The sequence below is a fragment of the Lethenteron reissneri genome, chromosome 32 (genome assembly GCF_015708825.2).
Source record: "Lethenteron reissneri isolate LAM-NWPU_2019-01 chromosome 32, ASM1570882v1, whole genome shotgun sequence".
In the NCBI taxonomy this organism is placed as follows: Eukaryota; Metazoa; Chordata; class Hyperoartia; order Petromyzontiformes; family Petromyzontidae; genus Lethenteron; species Lethenteron reissneri.
Window position 1 is genome coordinate 14,000,715 of NC_083810.1, and position 22,264 is coordinate 14,022,978.

At 46.3% G+C, this 22,264-nt stretch overlaps 1 protein-coding gene across 1 annotated transcript in view; it reads left to right on the plus strand.

Moving 5' to 3' along the window:
- The first annotated feature begins 8,337 nt into the window (after positions 1-8,337).
- The window catches only part of GSTCD (glutathione S-transferase C-terminal domain containing), a 41,819-nt gene continuing 27,892 nt past the window's right edge, over positions 8,338-22,264 (plus strand). The window contains 4 exon segments of the mRNA XM_061564082.1: positions 8,338-8,480; positions 17,714-17,872; positions 19,575-19,798; positions 19,800-19,989. Of these exon segments, the coding sequence (XP_061420066.1) occupies positions 8,391-8,480; positions 17,714-17,872; positions 19,575-19,798; positions 19,800-19,989 (663 nt within the window). The 5' untranslated portion in view covers positions 8,338-8,390.

Genomic DNA, 22,264 nt, shown 5'->3' on the forward strand with positions numbered 1-22,264 from the left:
GGAAGAGCTGATACCTCGAACCTGGTTCATAAGTTGACAAGTCTGAAAATGCAAGTCCACGGAAACAACAAGCATGCAGCCTCTTTCTGCGGCACAGTGGAATGAGGATAGTATTCTAAACACAGCTGCTGCTGTAGGATAAGCACACCCTTAGACAAAACAGTTCTTGCATTCATTTGTATCATTTGTAGCGTTCAAGGAATCTGGAGTTCGCGAGTGGGTCACCAGGAGGGCTTTCATGCCGGTCCACTGGGAGGAAACCGATGCAGGGAGACTTCAATGGCCAAGGCCTCTGCGAGAATTCCTGAGGCTGCTTGTTCCTGCCCTGTGCACGGTGGGGAGCTTTAGTCCTCACTGTGTGTGTGTAGTCATCACTGTGTGTGTGTAGTTGTCACTGTGTGTGTGTAGTTGTCACTGTGTGTATAGTACACACTGTGTGTAGTTCACACTGTGTGTGTGTGGTTCACACTGTGTGTGTAGTTCACACTGTGTGTGTGTAATTGTCACTGTGTGTAGTTGTCACACTGTGTGTTTGTAGTTGTCACTGTGTGTAGTTGTCACACTGTGTGTGTAGTTGTCACTGTGTGTGTGTAGTTATCACTGTGTGTGTGTGTAGTTGTCACTGTGTGTGTGTGTGGTTCACACTGTGTGTGTGTAGTTGTCACTGTGTGTAGTTGTCACTGTGTGTGTAGTTGTTACACTGTGTGTTTGTAGTTGTCACTGTGTGTAGTTGTCACACTGTGTGTGTAGTTGTCACTGTGTGTGTGTAGTTGTCACTGTGTGTGTAGTTCACACTGTGTGTGTGTAGTTGTCACACTGTGTGTGTGTAGTTCACACTGTGTGTGTGTAGTGCACACTGAGTGTGTGTAGTGCACACACTGAGTGTGTATGTAGTTCACACTGTGTGTAGTTGTCACACTGTGTGTGTAGTACACACTGTGTGTGTAGTACACACAGTGTGTAGTTCACACACTGAGTGTGTGTAGTTCACACTGTGACCTCTGCATTGCTCCGTGTTGAGAGCAGCGCGTGGCAGCGCCGTGTGATCGAAGGGCCGCAAATGAAACTAAAATAACGAGGTCGGTAAACTTCCCACTCACGGGTGCCACATATCACGAATGCACGCGAGTGTATCGCTGGCGTGGTCATGGCAAACGGATCTCATTTTAAGCAGGATTTTGGTTTGTTTGTGTGTTCGCATGCGGCGCTACAACACGTGTCAGCGTCGTGAGCGTGTGACAGATGAAGACGAGGGAAGGTTAATCGCCGTGAAGTGTTAATTGGGTCCCAAATGCGCATGCAATTGATGTAGGCGACTTCAACGTGATTGTTCTATTTGCGTGGCGTTATCTGTCTTTTGTTCTGAGTTTCCATTATTTTAGTTCCCGTAGAAGTGATTCTATAACTGTGTTCATCGCTGTCATCTTTTCTCTTGCAGGGTCTCTTCCCTCGTTGATTTATAAATGTATTAAACAAATGGTTATGATGTTGTTTTATTGTTTGTAAAGATGCACGCTATTATGCCACAGCCTCACATCCAAAATAATTTGCTAGGGATTTGCATTTAGAAAATATCGTTTAAAAGCATTCATTTAGTTTTTAAAGATCTGTATAGGCACCAACGTATTTTTCTCTTATTGATGAATTGTAATTAAACGTTAAGTGCACGAGAAGCACGGTGAGGTGTACACTGGGAATTACATTCAGAGACAGAAAGTGGAGCATGTGGCCTCGAGAGCACTGCACTGTGAGTGCAGGTCAACCACAGGGGTCAACCACAGGGGTCAAACACAGGGGTCAAACACAGGGGTCAGACCGGTCGGCACGTGGGTCTTGAGCAGGACAAAGCGCTAGCGGGGATTGACGGCCGCTGCTAACGAATATCGACACAGGGGCAGCCTAGACATGGAACGCGTCTCAGGATCACGTCCACCGTGGAGATGGAGCGATGGAATCAGTTGAGATCAGTTCGTCGGGTGCAGCGGCTCAATGGATTAGTAACGCTGCAGGATCACCAGAGAGTTGCAGATTGGGGAAGATTTAATTCAGCAGTGGATTGAGCATGGCCGATGATGAAGTGAACTTGAAATGTTACTTTACATTTAGATGCAGTAAAGAGCTGTGGAGTGAAATTACTCTTTAGGATGCTACAGGTTAACAGAGTAATTTCCAATTTTAGTAGCTAGCAATACAGCGCACTTGTTATGGTTATTACCAATTAATGTTTGCTTATAAACTCGTGTTAATTTCCTTCTGTGTGTTTAATTCGATAAACTCATCTCCATTGCCTTAACGTGCCAAATCATGTATTCTCGAGTCTTCTCACCACATTAATAATCACCATCAGGCCAAATAGAGTGAGGTCAGTAGAATGAATCACGCAGCAGAGCTGACATTTCATTAGCGGAAATGAGTCACGCCCACAGGGTAGGACGGCAAAACCATTCCCTTAATTTTGTTCAGTAGCCATCATTTTACCAGCCGAGAGCCCATTGAGGCAATGCCTTTTGTTTATGAGGAAGGGACATGAAATACTGTACATATAAAGAACGTTTGTGGAGTTAAAGCGTGAGAGAGCAATTCCGCCAGAGGAGCAACAGAGAAGAGGGTGCGACCTGCAGTCCCAGGGCTCGGCAATGGAGGGTAGATCTCTGGTTGCTCGCCCGCTGGGAGGCAATGAGTGAGGCTGGGAGCAGAGCGAATTGAGATGAGGCGTGCCGAGTTGGAGAGAGGCCGAGAAGGACTTTACAATGGGGGAGAGATTGTATCGCGAATGCGCCGATAAAGCCCTGCCAGCTGAGATGCTGCTTTGTGTGTTGCGTTAGTCCTGTGCAATGTCTGTGTGTGTGCTGCACAGCTGTGAAGACGCAGCGATGCAATTGTAGTGTTGTAAAGGACGGACTTCTAAACTTCTTTATGGCACACATTGTTTATTATCTTAATACACAGTCCCTATCACACAAAGGGGGTATATGGTCCCCTCACCCGTTACCCTGAGACACAGCCTCCGGACCTTGCAGGCTGTCTAATCTCCCTGCTCTCCCAGCATCCTCTGGCTGGACCTAGGGGTCTCTCCCCGACCACTGGTTACTCTGAGCCCGAGCCCTGATAAGGGCTGGAGGGCTTGGTCCAGGGTCCTAGATGTCTTCGGCCGACTTGGGTCTTCGTGTAGCAGAACTGGCCAAGAGCTCTCAGCGCTCTGGCTTTTATACCTGTTCGTGGCCGAGTTGTCCAATCCCCGGCCACCTTGTGGAACCCTCCGATTGGTCCTTCCCAATCTGGCGTTTGGATCCTACCTCACCCCATTTGACCCTGACCGTTTGATTGAGCGGGAAAACTTTTTTCTTCTTCTTGGTTCTTTCGGTAAAGTCACGTAGAAGGGAAGTAATAAAATAATAAAAATAAAACATAATAAAAACTTTGTTTACGATCCGCTCTCTCACAGTTTGCGAACAGCAAGTAGTTAACACCACTACACAACGACTGCTGCATGTTACACATCCACAGGGTGGGGTTGGTGTGCGTCCTGCCATTTCCTTGGCTATTATTGTCCTCGCAACGGTGGGCTTCTGATCATAAAAATGATCAAATATACCATTTTGACGCATTAATAAACTGTAAGCATTTTAGCTTTCCGTATTATAGTTAACGTTATGTTATCTATAAACAGGTTATCCGGAGTATTTAGTTTATTTCTGTTTATCATGTGACAATTCAAGAAAACAGGAATACAGTATCATTTGTAAGAGTAATCTGGGATCCCCAACATTTTCAAAGTGAAATCAAACAAAACAATATACCGCAATGAAGTAAAGTAATCGGAACCAAAGTAAAAGCACTAACACGTGCCGTATCGAAGATTAACCGTGCCTAAGTCACTTAGTGCTCACATCACCTCAATTGTGCCTGCAAGTAAACCGTGTAACTTTGACGAGCAATACAAACACATGGCACTGTCAACATCTTCACCCTAATCATTCTATATAGGTTGGCAATACAGTTCGTGTTTTACAGCCACTTTTATATCTCCCCGGATAATGGAAGGTTGACTGTGGACGCGTTTAGTTTGCTGTTGTTGCTGCTGCTGTAATAAGGCATCGACTTTTCTGGTGTCCCCACGGCTCTCCCTTCACCCCACCAGTGACACGCGAACAAGACGTTGCCATCTGCAATGGGAAGGAGCTCTGAGGGTGCAGCACAGGACATGGGGCTCGTGGTCGATAACCTTGCCCAAAGAGGTGTACCAGACCCCCACCCACACTACAACCAAACTCCAATGTCTTCCCTCGTGTGATCATTGGTACATGATCAACTTTTCTGGGGTTATTTTGTACAAAGAGGAGCGAGCGTCCCCCCAAAAAAGTATGAAGTGCGTACATGATCGATTACGTCAATCCACTGCTGGACGAAGGCCTGGGCATGGGTAGTGTCGGTCATGGGAATGTGTTTGAGCGTCGGTCATGGGAATGTGTTTGAGCGTCGTGAACCGGTTGTGGTATCGTTAACCAGCGATGTTCTCGGTGTCCGAGAATTAAAACTCGACGGGTTCATAGTGCAACACGCTAACCAATGCGCCACCGTTGCCCCTCTCATCCTTAAACATCAGAAGTCCTGCAGTTTTGAGTGTGAATTTCGTTTGCCATTTGTTGGAGACCGATTGTAGTGCATTTCCATATCGGTGTGTGGACAGCACAGATGTAAATATGTTAGCGTTCTCCCATCTGCAACGCTGACCGCTGCACATTTCAACTCGAATGGACCCTATACAATGATCGAGTGACACTGCTCTCTTAGTCTGGTGATTCATCTTTTTCTGAAAATATGAAAAAAATCCCTTCCGTTCAACGAAACGGAGGCCATTTGAAATGCAAAGTGCCGCATTAGAAGATGCGGCACTTTGCATTTCAAATGGCCTCCGTTACCCAGATCTTCCCATACTTGCCAACCCTGCTGATTTCAGTGATAGGCTGCTGGTTTCTAAAGTCTTTCAAACCCTTTACTGACTTTCAAAACTTACCATACCGAACAAAGTATATACATTTTGGGGATTTTTTCTTTGAATGTTTTAGTTTGTTTGCAGTATAAGGGTGTATACATGTGGCAACCACACACATGTGTGGGTGCGAGGTGGATCATTCCATCGCAGGATCGTGAGAGATGGCGATGACTTGGGGAGGTCTCCATCCAGCATTAGATGAAGCGTGGCTGCTTCTGTTGACAATAACAGATGAATGCGTGCACATCGCAGAAGCAAGTGCCATGCAGCAGCACTCACCCATTTATTACTGCCGTTAGAGTGAATAGGAGGTAATCTGTTGTTAATTATACTGCATCACTGCCGTAGCTTCTCATTAATCTAATTAGCAAGCAGGGCATGAGAACAATCAAGCACGTTTTAAATTTTAACGTGAATTCTCAGCTTCAATTGCTGACTTCTTTCTCATGACAATAACCAAAGTGCACCGTGACCTCGATTTTTCAATCTACCTGTAGTAAAAAAATATTACCCCCATAAAAATACGTACTGTACAATGATGTGGATTGAGACGAAATTAATTGTGAAATCTCTGGCGTCGCAATTTTTTTCCCCTTAGCAGTTCCAGGAAGGTCTGAGACGTGCAATCAATAATCGTTAACATTTCAGCTGAGCGCTGTGTGTGTGTGGCAGCAGCCCGCTACGCTTGCCACAGACCGTCTAAATTAGCATTGTGATGACCCTTTGAAACGACTGTGGCCCACATACAAAGATCGCAATGTAACGTTTTCACGAGGGTCCCTTTATGTTTGTGCGATATTCAATCTTCTTGTAAGATTATAGTCGTAAAGTCGAAAAGATAACACTGGAAAAAATATAGAGCTATTAAAGCAGGCGGTGCAGTGCATTTGTACAAAGTGTGCCGCGCACATCTTGATAAATTATTTAAAGATTTGACACATTTTTCTTCCCCCCACTGCAAGTCTTCATTTATATTTCATGTTGAAACATCAATGCTTTCATTTCTGTGGAAAAAATAAATCTCCGTGCATGGTTAGTGGCATTGCCGTAATTATATATGCAGTGTACACCATATATGCATACGATAAGTATACATTTTATACATTCTGAGTACTGTATTGATATGTACAGTACATGTAGCACAATTCACACTGTGATTTCTCCCTCAAATGAGCATTCAGGCCGTGCTCAGCTCCTGTTTAAAGCCGTGAGCCAGTGGTGGAAATTCCACAACACGATGGCAGAGGTGAGTCTCTCCATAGGATGACCACTGTTGACCTCCCAAAAAAGTGGTACAAATTTTATTGACCCGAGAGGGATGATGGGCTGAGTCAATCCACCCTCCCCCACAACCATAATTTGAACTCGCAACCTTCTGGGTGTAAGCTGCCCGCTGTACTGCTGAGCCATCTGGCCGAACTTTATATCCAGCATCATAACAAAGTGTGCCAAAGCTGTCAAGCTGACGTTGTCTTGCTGACAGAGCCATAAACGAGGCCTCGGAGAATTCAAACTCTCCTCTTAAGGACAGACATTTACTGAGAAACCTTAAAAGGTACAGCGTCAGCATTGGTGGTCTCGTTAAAACCCCCAGCGATTATCCAGCATCAACTGTGCATTAAAAGGGCCGGGAAAAAAATCTATTGAGTGCGTCTCAGCGATATAGCACAAAAACTGCTTCATGCGGGAGATCTAATGGGCAGCGAGGTAGTTTCTGTGTTCGTGGATCTTTATGGAGACTTCAGGAAACATGACGGCGCCTGAATAGTTACGTGAATGGTAATTCACACGTGCTGACAGTTGAGCGACTTGCTAAGTGGGGATAAATGACACAATGAGATTTCCAGCGTGACTTCACAGGAATAAATATGCCGGGGGCACAATTTTGCAGTGTTATTGTAAATAATCTATGCGTGCATTGTTAATGCATGGAGATTTACACTTCTTATATACCAAATGTAAAATAAAGCTGTAAATTCCACTGCCTCAGTCTTTAACTCTTGCTTATGCCGGCTAACGTGCTGCCTTTTTTGTTTTCAATCCACCCAGCGGTTATTTATCGTTTGCACAAATGCACAAAATAACACGGATCATTAAACTCTCTTTTTAAATCGACGCCTGCCAGCTGCTTTTAATTTTGTCTCCATTGATCTCCACTGGCACGGAAGTGTAAACGGGCTGGTGTTTATGGGAACGACGCGAGCAGCAGCAGCGGGGTGCGTTTCGAAGGAGTTGAACGACGAGCCACAGGGCGACACTCGGGTTGCCAGGCTGGAGCTGGGCGTTTGGGTCGTTTCACCCTCCAGCAGACCCTGTGCAGAGGCAAGGGTTGTCTGAAGCAATGGCTGAGCCTCAAGTGATGTGCATGGCTGCGCTGGGCAGTCTACTCCAGTGTGAAACAACATCGTCAAGCGGGGCTGGCCTCGGTGCCATGAGGGCCAGAGGCTGCTTTAGAGAGAGAGAGACCCTCTCTGTATTTGAAGTTGCGTTTAGAGCATTTGGATGCTATAAATATCCACCCGATAAGCCACTCCACTAGGCTATCATTTGTGGGCAGGTTGCTTCTGAGAAAGAGCTGTGTAGCTTAGTGGGCCTTGACCTGGTAAAAATACAAAATATTTCAAAATCAGAATATGTATTCAGACTGCAGGAGGAATCCGATGAGCAATAAAGCTCTTGCTCATAGATGTCCAGTAGGGGCGGGTCAGAACGTTTAAACAAACAAAACATTATCGGAGTGCGAAGTATAAGAAAGGTAAGTCAATCACTTAAATCTTCCTTAACTGTGCTTTTTTTACCATCATCAGACGTTCACAATGCAATCTCGAAAACAGGGAAACCAGGACAGGTGGTAACCCAAGTAGGTACCTGAAGCAAATTCTGATCATCACGTTGGGCTGCCAACAATTGGACTGAGTCAAAAATCGTCCAAAATGGCGTGACGTCATTTATGGACGGCCCTTTATAGGTCATCGGATTCCTTTAGTATTAATAAATATTCTGATTCTGATGTGCGTCAAGTATTCCAAGCTATATCGTTGCAATGATGAGACATGCTAATGCTGAGGGAATTAAATTGAATAACTTTAACGCAATCTTTATTTCTATTGAATGTACGACGAAAGAAACCACAACATGCGAAATTAAATTGCAACGTTAAGTGGAACCGATATCGCGAGAATCGTTAAATATTGAAAATTATTGTCGGGCCGTGGAATATCGTGCCACGAAATGTGGTATCGTGGGATATCGTATCGTGGGATATCGTATCGTGAGATATCGTATCGTGGGATATCGTATCGTGGGATATCGTATCGTGAGATATCGTATCATCACAACCCTGGCGTGGAGTAACCGAACGCGCCCCCGCCCATCCTGTCTGCACCGTCTGTCGATGACAACGCCGCGGCAACTGGGCCCCGAGGTTGTAGCAGCCGAACGCGCTCCCTGGCGCCCACTCCACGTGGGCTGCTCCTTCCGCGCGGTAAGGCGACGCGGTACAGTGCGGGCCGCGTACAGTGCGGCAGTAGACCACGTGCCGCTGATGATGGTGGTGGTGGTGGTGCTGTGTGGTGATGATGGTGATGGTGGTGATGATGGTAGTGGTGGTGATGGTGGTGGTGATGATGGTGGTGGTGGTGATGATGGTGGTGGTGGTGGTGATGGTGGTGATGCTGTGTGGTGATGATGATGGTGATGATGGTGATGATGATGGTGATGATGGTGGTGGTGATGGTGGTGGTGATGCTGTGTGGACCGGCCCGCTCTGTCGCCGGTCTTCTCCACTCAAGCACGAGGGCTGCGCGGCATCGCGATCGCCCCCTGCTGTTGCAACGCGTCCTCGAAGGAACGCGCGTGGATGATTTACCGGGTCCCGCATTGCCACCGGGATGTTTGAGGGTCGGGAGAGCCACTAAAACGCGACATTGGTTTTAACTCGCACTCCTAAAGATCAACAACAGAAGTGCGCGCACAGCAATGCTGGAGGCAGCTGCGTCTCCACGCCGAACCAGGCGGCCCCGCCCAGTAATAGCAATCACAACGTTGGTTCTTTCGGTAAAGTCACGTATGTGAAAAAAAATAAGAATAAAAATAAAGAAAATAAAAAAAACAAATTTTTTTATTTGAAATTTTATTATTATTTATTTTTCTTCTTATTTTTTCCACCTACGTGACTTTACCGAAAGAACCAAAGAGTGTGGATCCTTGCAGTGACGAACACTTCACATCTAGAACTGTCCAACTTCTTGAGCAATGATGGCACGCACCGAGCGCACACAGACACGACCAGAGCCTTGAGTGGCGAATGATGACCGAGTGTTGTGAGTCTTGGGGCTCTCGCTCGTGGCACGGAGCAGAAGCCACCAACCCACACGAACTCAGCAGCAGCAGCAGCGACTTTGCCTCGACATCGAACAAAGACGGCGGCCACCGCATCGCGATGCGCTTTCAGATGCGCTTCTGTGGCCGTCTGGAACAATCTCCCGAGATTAGGAAGCCGCTGGAGCCATGCGCCTTTAAATCGAGGTTGACAGCTGTTTTGTTGTGTTTAGTTTCTTGTCCTTCCCCCGCACCTCCGATCAGCAGGGTTGGCTACGTGCGGTGCAGAATATGAATTCCTGCAGTCACGAAAGCTTTAAGTCAAGATTTATACATTCAATTGTTTTACACACACACACGGTTAATCTACAACCCGGATAATGAATTCGCTCACCGACAATTATAATCGGCCTTTAACTCCCGCTACTAATTTGCACTCATTTTTAGACTTTATTTACTCTTTGAAATGGGTGACTTGTTCATGTTCTGCATAAACCCGGCAGGTGGTGCTGTGCTCCTGGCTCAGCGGTGTTGGGCCAGAGCAGTCGTGGAAGCAGCCTCCTCCTCCTGCTGCTGCTGCTGCTTCTTTCCCAATGCCGCCCCTCCTCCACCTGTGACAAGATTCTTGTGAAACTTTTGATTGCAGTGGTTTCCTGAGTGGCCTCGGGCGCAAACTAAGCAATCGTGGACGATCATCGCCACCCAAACAAGCTTCAGCCACCCATAGCCCACACCGGGCAATATGCATCCTGCATGTGCTCCAGGATTAGACCTGCAATGGGGAACCCCATGTCGCATTACAAACCAACATTCTAACGCTACGCTTTAAACTGACTTTATAGCCTTGAAATAGTAAGCGGTCTATAAAAAGCAGACCCGTGAAGCTTCGGCGTCTGCGTTTCCTTTTCATTTCCCGAGTTTGAGCCGTAAGCGGAGTGTGCAATGTGTGGCTGGCTGTGCGAGGAGGTGGTGGTGGTGGTGGCTCTGTTACCGTTTCGCGTGAGGTGGTGGTAATTAGCTGTTTTGGGTTACATTGCAATCCTAGAAAGTGTCTGGGCTTTAGGTTTTGTCTGCTGAAAGTCTGGCGTCTTGTCTCAAGTTCACGCTTTCTTCTATGTCCACTTCGACCACAGACTCCACGCGTGGTTTTTCTGCCAAATTAATGCAATTGTAAGCATGCGTAATGGCCTGTGAATCATTACCAATTTCGCATTTTAGCTGCGAATACACATTTCTATTATCATCATCAGCCGTGGTCAATCCACCGGTGGATGGAGACATCCCCAAGCTGCAGCCATCTCTCACGATCCTAATAATCCACGTAGCACATGCACTCGAGCTGACTTCCTTTCTGATGGAACACATGTTCCACTCCTCGGCTGCCACTCCATCGTTCCTTGACTCCCACTCAATGTTCATTGACGTTGCGTATTATCATGAAATGGTCGTACGATACAGGATAACAGACCTCTTAAGTGTTACAGCATCTTGCTTCGCTAGACAATTTTAAGAGGGCAGGAAAGTTTCTGTGTTTGTAGTTCGTGGAGAGTGACAGGAATGTGGTATTCAGCTTCTCCGCTGATTTTGTGAAAAGGCTAACAAACATCCACATTTGTAAATAAATAAACACTTGCATCATGTGCCATGTAATAAAATAATAAAAATGGGAATGTGTTTTTTAATACATAAAATTTTCAAGGCATTGTTATGGTGACTAATTGGCGTTGCTGTGCCCTCTGGTTAGGCACTATGTGTTCTGCCCAGAGAGGCCCTGACCGACCGTTCGGTCCGCAAGCGTCGAGCGAAGCATGTTGAGTGACATTGATTTTAGCCGTTTCATCCAGCTGAACCAGAATAACAAGAGCCTTTCACTGTTTCAGTACACGTTTTTGTTTAAAACAACATGCAATAGTTTTCATGATATCCAGCAACATTTCGTGTTTGGCACAGATAAGGCATTTAAGATCGTTTAAGCGACCGGCACTGAACACCCCTGAAACAAAAAACATTGCAGATTTTGCACAGCCCGACTTTGTTGGAGATAAAGTGTCAAAGTCTGTGCCTTTATCTGGCTCCAGTGTAAAATAGATAGCAGGTTACACAGCTGTGTTAAATCAAGAATCAAACCGCCTTCAGTTTGCAACCACGTGCCCACATCAATCGCTTGTTTGTGGAGCGGGAGGCTGTACACCTTTTATGATCTGCTAAATGACTTGGTATGGACAACACCTGTCCATTTGAAGTGGTGGCTCTCTCTGGCTATGTTATTGGTTCCACAGCTAAAAAATGTTAACTAGATATCGGATAAAATTGAGAGAAGGTGCTTCCAAATGGGAAACTGGGGGAGAGATGGAGTGTAGGATTGAAATGACTTTGTGTGTACGAGGTGAATTGAAGCTGGAGAGAGCCGCAGATGAAGGCTTTGGCATGGAGAAGCATTTATCCAGCAGTGGATCGAGAATTGCATCATGGGGGCGTGGGGGAGGCGAGGGACAGTGCTATTAAAGGAAGATAGTTGACTGGTACGCTGATGTTATATCACTTGCTTTGGATTTTTGGCAGACTTTCCATAAATGTTGACAATCTGGAACTGTGGCTCTGTCATCTCGGGAGAGTTTTAATTTATGTTTGGCTTGTGCTCCCGGAGTCGATGATTCAGCCTGAGATGAGAATGCAGTGTTGGTGACGGACCGATTGGGGAGGGAGTGGAAGCAGTCAGGTGCAGCGTTGAGCACCTCCTGTTGTATCTCATGCCAATGTGGCCCACAGTAATGTAATGTGACACGTTGTAATTATTAAACAAAACGCACCAAAGGCAACCCATGAAATGGGCTTGTGCGTCCAATGTCTTTGCCCATTGACCAGAAGCTTGCAGAGTCTGAGTGTCTTCCAAAGAGAAAAGCAACAACAGAAACTATACCTGGTGATTTGTCATGCTCACTCAAAATTAGGCACTGGACAAATCACGCATGTTCCCTCGCCCTGTCCCCACCAGCGAAGTGGTGAATTTTCGTGATTAATTGTCACGCTTCAATAACAATTTTTTCGTCAATTTAATAAAAAATCATCTTCGCAATGTACCATCCACATTTAATTTGCACAAACGGTAATCATCTTACATGTATCATGAGCATAATAATCGTTTTTAAGCGACAAGTTAATGTAATGCATGTCAACTTTGAGGACTCCCACATCTGACGATAGCTCCCACACCTAATGCCCTCATGCAGTCGAGACGGAGGAATGCCGACGGGAATCTCTGGTGTCAGACTCGGCTAACGACGTGGAATGTCTCGCGTTATTCTAAGGGAGGATCGGAGCAGCGAGGAGGAGGAAGGAACGTGAATAGTGCCTGGGAGGGAGGCCCGACATGAGCCTTGCGCTGGAAATGAAAGGGTACGCTGGCCGCTGGACAAGTAACTCTAAATGTGCGTTGCGTGTTTTAAGGACTGACGTAATTGCAGTGTGGGATCGGAGTCTTTTAGTGGCCTTATCTGGTTACTTGTCAAACTGTCTGCAGCACGCTGCATTATTAAACACATTTTTTGGGGGTTATCAAAACATACGATGTATTGCATACAGTGATACAAAAAAGACCATTGCATTTAATTAACGTCTTAAATTGATTAATTTTGACAGCGCACCTAGTGAATGTTGTTGCGGTATAATCGTTAGCACACTGGACTTGCAAGCCAGAGGCTACCAGTTCTACCTCCCAACGTGGCAATTTAAACAATGGGGCAAGTTTCTTAAATTTACCCCTGCCTCTGCCCACACAGCACTGGGCATGTAGTTAGTCGAGCGGCAGGTCACGTGTGGTGGGGTAAAGTGTGGGTACTCCCACATCTTCCAAGATGTCTAGGCAGTGTGGAAGAGTAGGCCAATTACCCGTTAGAGCTCTTGAGGGGCTGTCTAGAGCACCAGAAGTGGTGTGGGCACGCGCTTGCTTGGCCGTACCTGGACCCCATTACATTTGACATGGTGAGCGCACGACTCGTCTGTGGTTCATTGAATGTAATAAGTCCATTTGAGCTACATGCAGTAAAAGACTCACAATTATTGACAATATAATGAATAAGAAGTCCGATGAGCTACTCGTGCCCTGTATTTCATCTCGCCGAGTCTTAAAACTCAGGAGGTGCGTTAGGATGTTTTGGCACGTCGGAAGAAACCAGAATACCCAGAGAAACCCCACACATTAAAGAGGATAATACTCAAAGCTCCACACAGATAAAAACCAAATTCGTCGCTCTCCAGTACTTTGGCCCCCTCTCAGGCAATGCCTACAGCACCTTCTATTCCCAGGCAGTCTGCCATGCAAGTGGCAGCCAGGCGAGTCATGGTATCGAATTTTATAGATCGTGGTATGCAAACACCGTCCAGATAACCCTCGGCTATGGTGCGTGTGGTCCCGTGCAAGTCCTGTGTGAGTGACCGTGCCTCGTTAAAGCTTCCACGGCATGGGTGCACGTTCAACGTCGTCGTCGCACAGATTGACGTGGGCCCGCCACCCTCACATTGCCTCCCTCCCTACAGGTAGAGGCATTCAAAGTGATTTACGCATGCCACTAAATCACCGTGTGCAGTTGGTGCAGGTGCAAGCAAGCAAGTGAGCAGCGTGCGCATGTTATGAACATGCTGGGATGTCCTAGACTTGAGGGTAGTGCGGCCAAACAAGTATCGTTGTCTTTGATAAAGGACTATAGCTCCACGATAGGTGAAGTGTGCAGTGGGAAAAAATCATGTTCACGTCACAAATGTATAGCCCCCTCGACATATGCTGCCTTTGACCAAGTCACCTCGAACCTGCCCGTTCTCATCAAATCTTCGAAGCTAAGTAGGTTTGAGCCTGGATCGTGCTTGGGTAGATGATCACCATGCCTATAAGGTTACCATAGGTCCCCATGTTGTCAAGCATATGGCAGCCTGTTTGTGCATGGCGGTCACACATCTGTACTCCCCACCTTCACCAACCCACACAGGTCGGTGTGGTGAAATATGGTCAAATAACCCATGTGGGTTGTGGGGCTTATTGAGTCCCGCATGCAGTCATGCATTGACATGAAAAATGGACACTAAAAGTTAGAATTGTTTTTCTTAATCTTGTTTATGAAATTCAGTCTTACCCAAAAATCTGACAAAATAACAAGAAAACATTCCCCAGCACTGGAACCTGCCCCTTCGCGTTTCTCTGTGATACCTGTCTTGTGGATCTTATAATCCACAATTTAGTTGAGGGCCTAAATTTATTAAGCACCGTCTGCTGGTGGAGTCTTGTGGCCTTCAGCCTTTGTTGTCACTTGTCTTGTCAATCTATTTGTGTGTAATTCTAGTGTTTATTTGTCTGTTCATGAGTTGAGGATGGGGTCAGGCCTGGGGTTTAATGGTAAGTGTTTCTCGTGGGTTAATGGCTCCGCTATGCGTGAGTGGAGTGCATGTTGGGCTGCGTCCAGTTTTGTCGTGGAATGTGGTTTGATGGGTCTCATCCACATAACTCTTGGCAGATCGAAATCCCCGGAAGCCCCTTATCAGTTCGTCTTGTCTGTTTACACCAGACACTTGTTTACACCTAAACCATTAATGTGCAAAATATTGTCTTTGGGAAGTGGGGGGAAAATGGTCACACCACAGGTGCAGTGACAGTTTTATTCAAATGCACCAGCCATGTTTTACACTGTGTAGGTTATTGTGGTTGTTTCTGCATGGCTCCCGAATGTGTGTTGTCGGGTTATGCCCAGGGCCGGATTAAGATTTTGTAGGCCCCTGGGCTGCAGGTACTGTGAGGCCCCCAGTAATATTTTCAAAAGGAAAACAAAGTTTATTTTTACAAGGCTAACAACAAATAAAATTCACCATTCACAAACGAAATAACTTTTCACTTCATCTCTGGAGGCCCTCCAGCTGGTGGAGGCCTCTGGGCTGCAGCCCCTCAAGCCCCATGCCTGAATCCGGCCCTGGTTGTACCCTGGATTTTTGGGCACAATGTCCAACGTTTCGTTGCACGTGCTGGGAGCTTCAATTAATGAAGTTCCCAGGAAATGAAGCGATATGTTCACGGAGTGAAACGTACGACATCGTGCCAAACAACTTGAGGTACAATCCAATAACACATCGGAGAACCAGCTATATTTTCCATTCCTAGAGTTTTCCCCGATGGAAATCAATCCAATGGGTCAGTCTCCTGCAAGACGATACTTGCTTGGCATGCGGACGATCCAAATGCACAGCGTGCAGTTACGCATGGTGTGTCCGTGTATGCAGCAATCGCACACAGTATGTGTATCATCGTTTAAATGTGAAGTTGGCCCATTTTATCGATGAAACAAAAAGTAATACTTTACAGTACTTTGTTAATCTTCTGTTGGATGAAGTCCTCCACACCATTCCGTGTTTGGGGGTTGTTTGACCATACTTCACCACACAGGCCAGTGTCGGTAGGGTTTGTTGGGGTGGCCGGAAACGAATCGGATACAACTCGCTGCCGATGTTAGACGTTGCCAAGCACAAACCTCGGGTCGCTGGATTTACTTTGCCGGGCGCTAACCACTGCGTCGTTGCTGCCCTGAAACTATCGATACCCGCTGGTGCGACCTGTGATATCCATGCTTATATTGCCTCATCCGGCCAAGGTTTCTGATGTGTCCAGAGTCAATAATTGTTGCGACACATGGCTTGAAATCTGACATTTCCTCTGACGTGAGGACAGTTTGAAGTAAAGTTTACCAATTTGAGTTTCTTGGCTGAGCCCGCGTGTGTTAAATCGATGAAAGGAAATTGCTTGGACCTCTTCCAGTGTTACTGATAAACAACGCGTGTCTGTGGTGAAGCAACCTGCACCGCCCAGAGGGGAACTAATACCGCAGAATTGTCAACATTCTGTAAACCACGTCACCGTTGTCTGATTGAGCTGCCGCGAATTTTGGGTGAAATGAGTAGGGGTGGAAGGAATAATTTTGATTCGTCGATTGCAATTCTTAAGCTCACAAAACGTTAATGAAATTGCACATGTGAGAATGCATATATTTGTATTACATTGACAATAACGTGTTCACAGGGGTACAAAGAGGAACCCACTCTGGAATATGATCACGACCCTGTGTCGTGACAATTGATTACATCACCAGGATGGTTAATTGAATAATAATTTCAGTTGCACAAATATTTGTTTTTATCAGCGTTTTACAGGAATACATTCGGCTATTTTAGTTTGACAATGTTGTTGCTGCACATTTTGAATGGGGAAAAAATAAGACTTAAACATTTGGAAATTTGAAGATAGAAAACTTGCACCCATCATGCTTTAACATTCCCAAAGGTGAAAGTGCTGGTTGAGGGTACAAGGGTGTGGAGAGATGGTGGCGGTAATGGGGGCTAATGTCAGCTTGTTGGTCACTCATGGCCATTCTTGAGTATATACTTTGAACTTCTTTTGCACCGTCTCCCTCATTCGCCCGCTTGTTCCCTCGCCCGCCCTGTTGCCCGCATGCCACGCGTCACGGTCTCACCTCACCGCCCAGGAGCTCGCTGATGCGATGCAGTCACCGTGGCGAGCGGTGCAGGCCCAACAAAGCACCTGCATGCGCTCGGTGGAAGTGAGTTTCTCTGTTTGGAATCCTCAGACTAAATATTCAGGAATATGCACTCTCGGAATGAAAACTATAACGCCCTGTCGATGGGAACCCGCTGCAGGAGTGCAGCAATAACCAGATCGCTGGGGTAGCCTTGTGGGTGTCTGCGCTTTGTAGACAAAATACTTGCGCGTTATTAACGTGCTCGGAGTTACGCTGTGATCGGCGTGGAGATAACGCGCTGATCGCGTCTGATGTCTTCCTTTTCTAAGATACAAAGGCTTACACGTTTAGCTTACATTTTTTGAACAATGGGCCTGCTGAACTCATTCAATGTACCTGCTTATATACAATGGTGCTTTTTACGTTGTTAAGTTGCGAGGCTTAGTTGCTTCCCATCCTCTCTGTGAATGCTTTTGTGTGTGCATTCCTCTGTAGTGGAATTCTAGCACGGCCTTTTTGTCAATCCACTGCTGGATGACGGCCTCCTCAAACGATTCACTTCACATTACTACGTTATTCAATGAACGCATGTGACTGTAACTTCATTTACATTGCCGTCTGTTTTTATTTTCACATTCATAACGAGTAATTTAAAACACATGTCGTGCAATATCAAATAATCTGTTCATATATAATTTGATGCTTGTATATTGGTGGTATAAAAAAAATGAATCTAATTTAAAGAGAATTGTATGGCTTTTGGGATATACTTGTGTTTCCGGGCACATTTTGAAGAAATAAGAAATACTGAATTCTAGCACGACAAAAATGTACTTAATTTTCTCATCAATTCAATGTTCTATTCTTTGCGTGTTTTTTTTTCTAGAGCGGTGACTTTAAATACTCGGTGGCAGCCATGGGTACACAGGAAGAGCTCTCTCACCTCTATCTGGAGTACACGGGCGCAGCAGGAGGCACAGTCACCCCTCTGCAGACGGCAATCACCCTCTTCTTGCTGTCCTACTGCCAGGATGTGTCCGTCAAGGTGTGTGCCAGCGGTGTGCTCTGTGTGTGTTTGTAAACATTACTGTGCTCGCCTTTAAATTGGTGTGGTTTTTTTTGGCAGGTAAAGCCGACTGAGCTATATAGTTATTTTTCAGAAGGCACCTGGCCACAGATGATGGCTCAACAAAGTGGCTTTTCACGTGGAAATTGATAGAAGCTAAATACTCTCAATGCATGATTCTAAATGTGGAGGGAAAAATCTGGAGGACTCGGAGAAAAATCCACACGAAAATGGGGAGAACATGCAAACTCCAAATATACAGCAGCAGGCGTCAGGGTTGGTATTGAACTCACGACCTCCTGCATACCAGGCGAGGGAGTTAACATCTCACCACCGTGGCGCCCTGGTTGCTCAGCGCAGGCCAAATACACCACTTGGCACTGTTGAGGGTTTTATAAATAAAGAGTTGATACGTTTATTGCATCGAGCGAGGTTTAAAAGATGTTTGGAAAAGAGACGATGGCAGGGAAGTTGGTCATTGCGAGTAAAGAATCAGAAGCGACGTATGTATGTTGAACTTCCTTTGCACCGGATGTAGCCAACCGTGCTAATCGGAGGTGTGAGGTGTAAGCAATGAGCAGGTGAAGGAAGATGCAAAGCTTTGCACGTGTCTACGACAACCACCGCATTTGCCCAAACAAATGTGAAAAGTATATCCAGACAAGTGAAGTGATTGATGGATCACAGATTTAGAATGCTTTGGCTGCAGTCGCTATTAACACACATTGATTTAAAGCTGAGTGTTTCTGACAGTGGTCGTTGTTTAGAGCATCCTGAGGGTAAGTGTGCATGACTCAACTCTTACCATCTGTCGCCTCGCTGTGGCAGAGTGGGGGCCAAATGCCCTTCATCGTGGGATGTCCTTTGCATGTGTGATGTCGGCTTTTTGCATCAGACACATAATCGCGTCGTGTGATGTGTTTTGCCCAAGCACCTACGTCTTTATAAGTCTATGTTATGTCTCTGATAAATATTTGTTCTCTCATCCACGTGTGCGTTTTCCTGTCTCGGCGTAATTCCACGCATGCATCTCTCGACAAACTTACCAACGTACTTAGATATGCTGTGCAGGGATGCCGTAGTGGAATGAGAGGAGATGGCAAACATGGGAGACGGGAAGCTGCGAGCATGCATGATGCAACCCGGCAGGATGCCAACTCATTGGCTTGATAGATGCTTCGGACGTGCTCAGCCTGCGTTCCGTTTGCTTTGTCAATGTCAATGTTTCCAATCTCAGTGGTACAGCTGGCAGAATGCGGCGACTGAAAATACTTGTCTTAGACACGTGAATATATACTGGTGTTTCATTATGAAGTACTACAGCATGGGTGAATTTGGTTCTGCACTTAATTTGTCTAAATTGTAGCTCGGATATTTTATTTTTACTGTCGAGCAATGAACATAACTCTCATGCCCTCTTATTTGTCGATCTTAGGTCACTGGAAGGTTTCTCGAAGGTACCTCTTTGATATCCAGTTCCGTGGGCCATTCTCTAACACGAAGGGTTCCACTGCTATGCGAGCGATCCTGATGAATGCTTTGTCTCATGGTGTGATACCCACAACTCAATTGGGATGGAATTGTAAAAAATGTACGAAAAAATGAAGAGTATAAACCTAAAAATCGTCTCATCAACCATACCATACGAGAACATGACAAGCGTGGCTCTTGTGGCTGTCAGGTTCACCTGGTGTCCGAAGAGGAGGGAGCAGCGATCGACGACACGCCGACCTGGGTGCCGCCCGGCCTCCACGTTACGTCCATTCGACGCTCGGACCTCCCGCCAATCGTCCGGCGCTGTCTGCTGCCCGCACTGATCGATGACGCCTCGGATGGGGCGGGTGGCCCGCAGAGCGCCGCTCGCGTTGGCCCGACGGAGAGCGAGTCCGGGCTCCCGGGCGTGCCGAGCTGGAGACGGCTCGGCCGATCCAGGGAAGCGCGCCGGGCCGCCCGCGTCGGAGCGTCCCGGCGCCGAGCTGTGCCGGGCCGGGCTCGCCGTGGTGCTCCGCTTCCTGGTGCAGAGGGCGGCCAGGAGACGAGCGACGCTGCTGCAGCTGCTGGGCTTCCGGCAGACGTGCCTCAAGGCCTGCGCCGAGGTAGGGCCCGTTGCACGCAGCCCCGCCGGCGATGCGGCGTGCCACGGTGTTGAGTGCGCGCTTGAACGTGGGCTCGTGGAACAGTGGGATGCTCAAGTAGATGGTGTCGTCTTGTACATTTGATATTTGCACCTTTTGTGAAAGCACAAAAGTTATCACGGAGGCGCTATGCTTTACAGGTGGGTATAGTTTGCTTTGTGATTTTACCCGGTTCATTAATTTGCAGATACATTTCAAACTTGGCAAATTGGAACCTTGACACCAGAACACATATGGCCTATTATTTTTCGAATAGCTTTCACGGGGTGACATTTAACGTCTACTGTGAAGCAGCAGAAGGTGCTTTATTATTTACGGGTCGAAGCCACAGGCGTCTGCAACAAGCGGTAAGCACGCTACCACTCGGCCACGTCGCTGCAGTTGCGCTGTCCCAGTTGCGTCTGGCCAAGGTACTTTGGCATATTTTACCTATTAACTTTGTGCGTTATCGTTCTCCTGGAGTCCTAGAAGTGAATATCGCTGGGTAGGAGGGAGGTGTCCCACGGGAGAACTGGCCTTGTCCCACATCAATGATCCCAGCCCTCAACCTGCACCTACCAGCGTTGTGAAGGAGTATAACTTTCAGTGGATTGAAAAAGGAACTCTACATAACACAATTTCAATACGATAATATATATTTTAACGAGGTTGTGATGTAAACTGTACACGAGCTACATTGCAAGAGCCGATTATTTAAGTAGTGAATCCAGAAGCTGATCACGATACGATGACAAAACGGTGTCGTATATATAACACGTGCAGTTATTGTTCCACACGTGAGTGCATTGTACTTTTGGAGAAACATTCAAACATTTAGTATTTAGTTTATGAACCCGACACAAGACGTCGGAATTAAGTGACGCTCGTGACGTACCATGATGTGAAAGTGCTTCTGCACATCTGTTCCTCCGCACTAGGCCAGCTGCACGTTGTCTGCCGCACACATCGGTTTTTGATCTTTGTTGTTTTTCTGCCCCCCTTGGAGATTATGGTCAGCTGCGTTTTGTTAGTTTTATCTACCTGGATAAACTTACTTTAAACTCCCAAGTGTATTTAGAGTGATCTGGATGCGACACAGAAAGAATGCAGGGATAACAAATAGAAACAACTCCATCATTCTAAGACCGTATAACTGTTTTGTTTAACCAATTTGAAGTCGTTTGAGCACATGTATGTATGTACGTTGAACTTCTTTCGCACTGTGCGTAGCCAACCGTGCTAATCGGAGGTGTTAAGGAAAGAACAACTAAACACAAAGATCAGTTCTAAAGTAATGAGTTTTCAATCTAGATAACAGAAATATACAATCTGAGAACAAGCGTGGCACAGAGGTGTGGTAGATCTCACAGGAAGTGGTTTATCCGCTAAGTCCCAAACATGCCATGTTGGTATTATGTCAGGGAACTTTGTGTGTGAATGCAACAAAACCAGCAGTGTGACTTTTTAATGTACATTTTTATTATTCCATAATAAAAAAATAATGTAAAGTGAAATATTTACAGCCCTTCATCAATCCACTTTTTTGATGAATACTCCCTCATGCTGCGTCAGTCATGGGGGGTATGTTTGACCATACTTCACCATGCCGGTCAGTGCAGGTTGGGGAAGGAGAATGCTCTGAATGGATTCAGATATCGCTCGCCTACTGGTGATGTTAGCCGTGGCCGGGGATCGAACCCGGGTTGCCAGCTTCAGAGTGCGGTGTGCTCACCACTGCACCACTGCTCCTCCACCATGCTTTTATTTCGAGCTGTTAACATCCGTGACCTTAAATGGAATGAAGATCACTTTGTTTGAGAAAATTGTACAATTAAAGCAGTGAACTGATGTCTAACACTTTACTACAAAGTGACGAAAATATTAGTTAGCAAAAAGCATCAATAGTTAATGGTCTTTTTTTTTACTCGCAATTAATTTTAGCAAATTTTTGAAACGTGTGGATTTTGGGTCCTGCACAGTTTTTTTTTGCTTTCCCCAAGAGATATTTTCTCGTAATCTTCCCTCGGCTAATCTTCACTGCAGTGGAGTCCACGAGTGCTGCTCTCAAGCAAAGTCACCGCGAAGCCACTTCACAGAGCCCCGGCGGAGATGCCCACTACGGAGCGCTCTCCAAACGCACAACAGAAACCTCTTCCACGTTTACTCGTGGCGAAGCCATGCACTCGGTTTGACCGTAGCATTTAATCTTATTAGCTTTACTCTTTGAAAGACCCTGTCCATTGTTGAGATAGCAGCT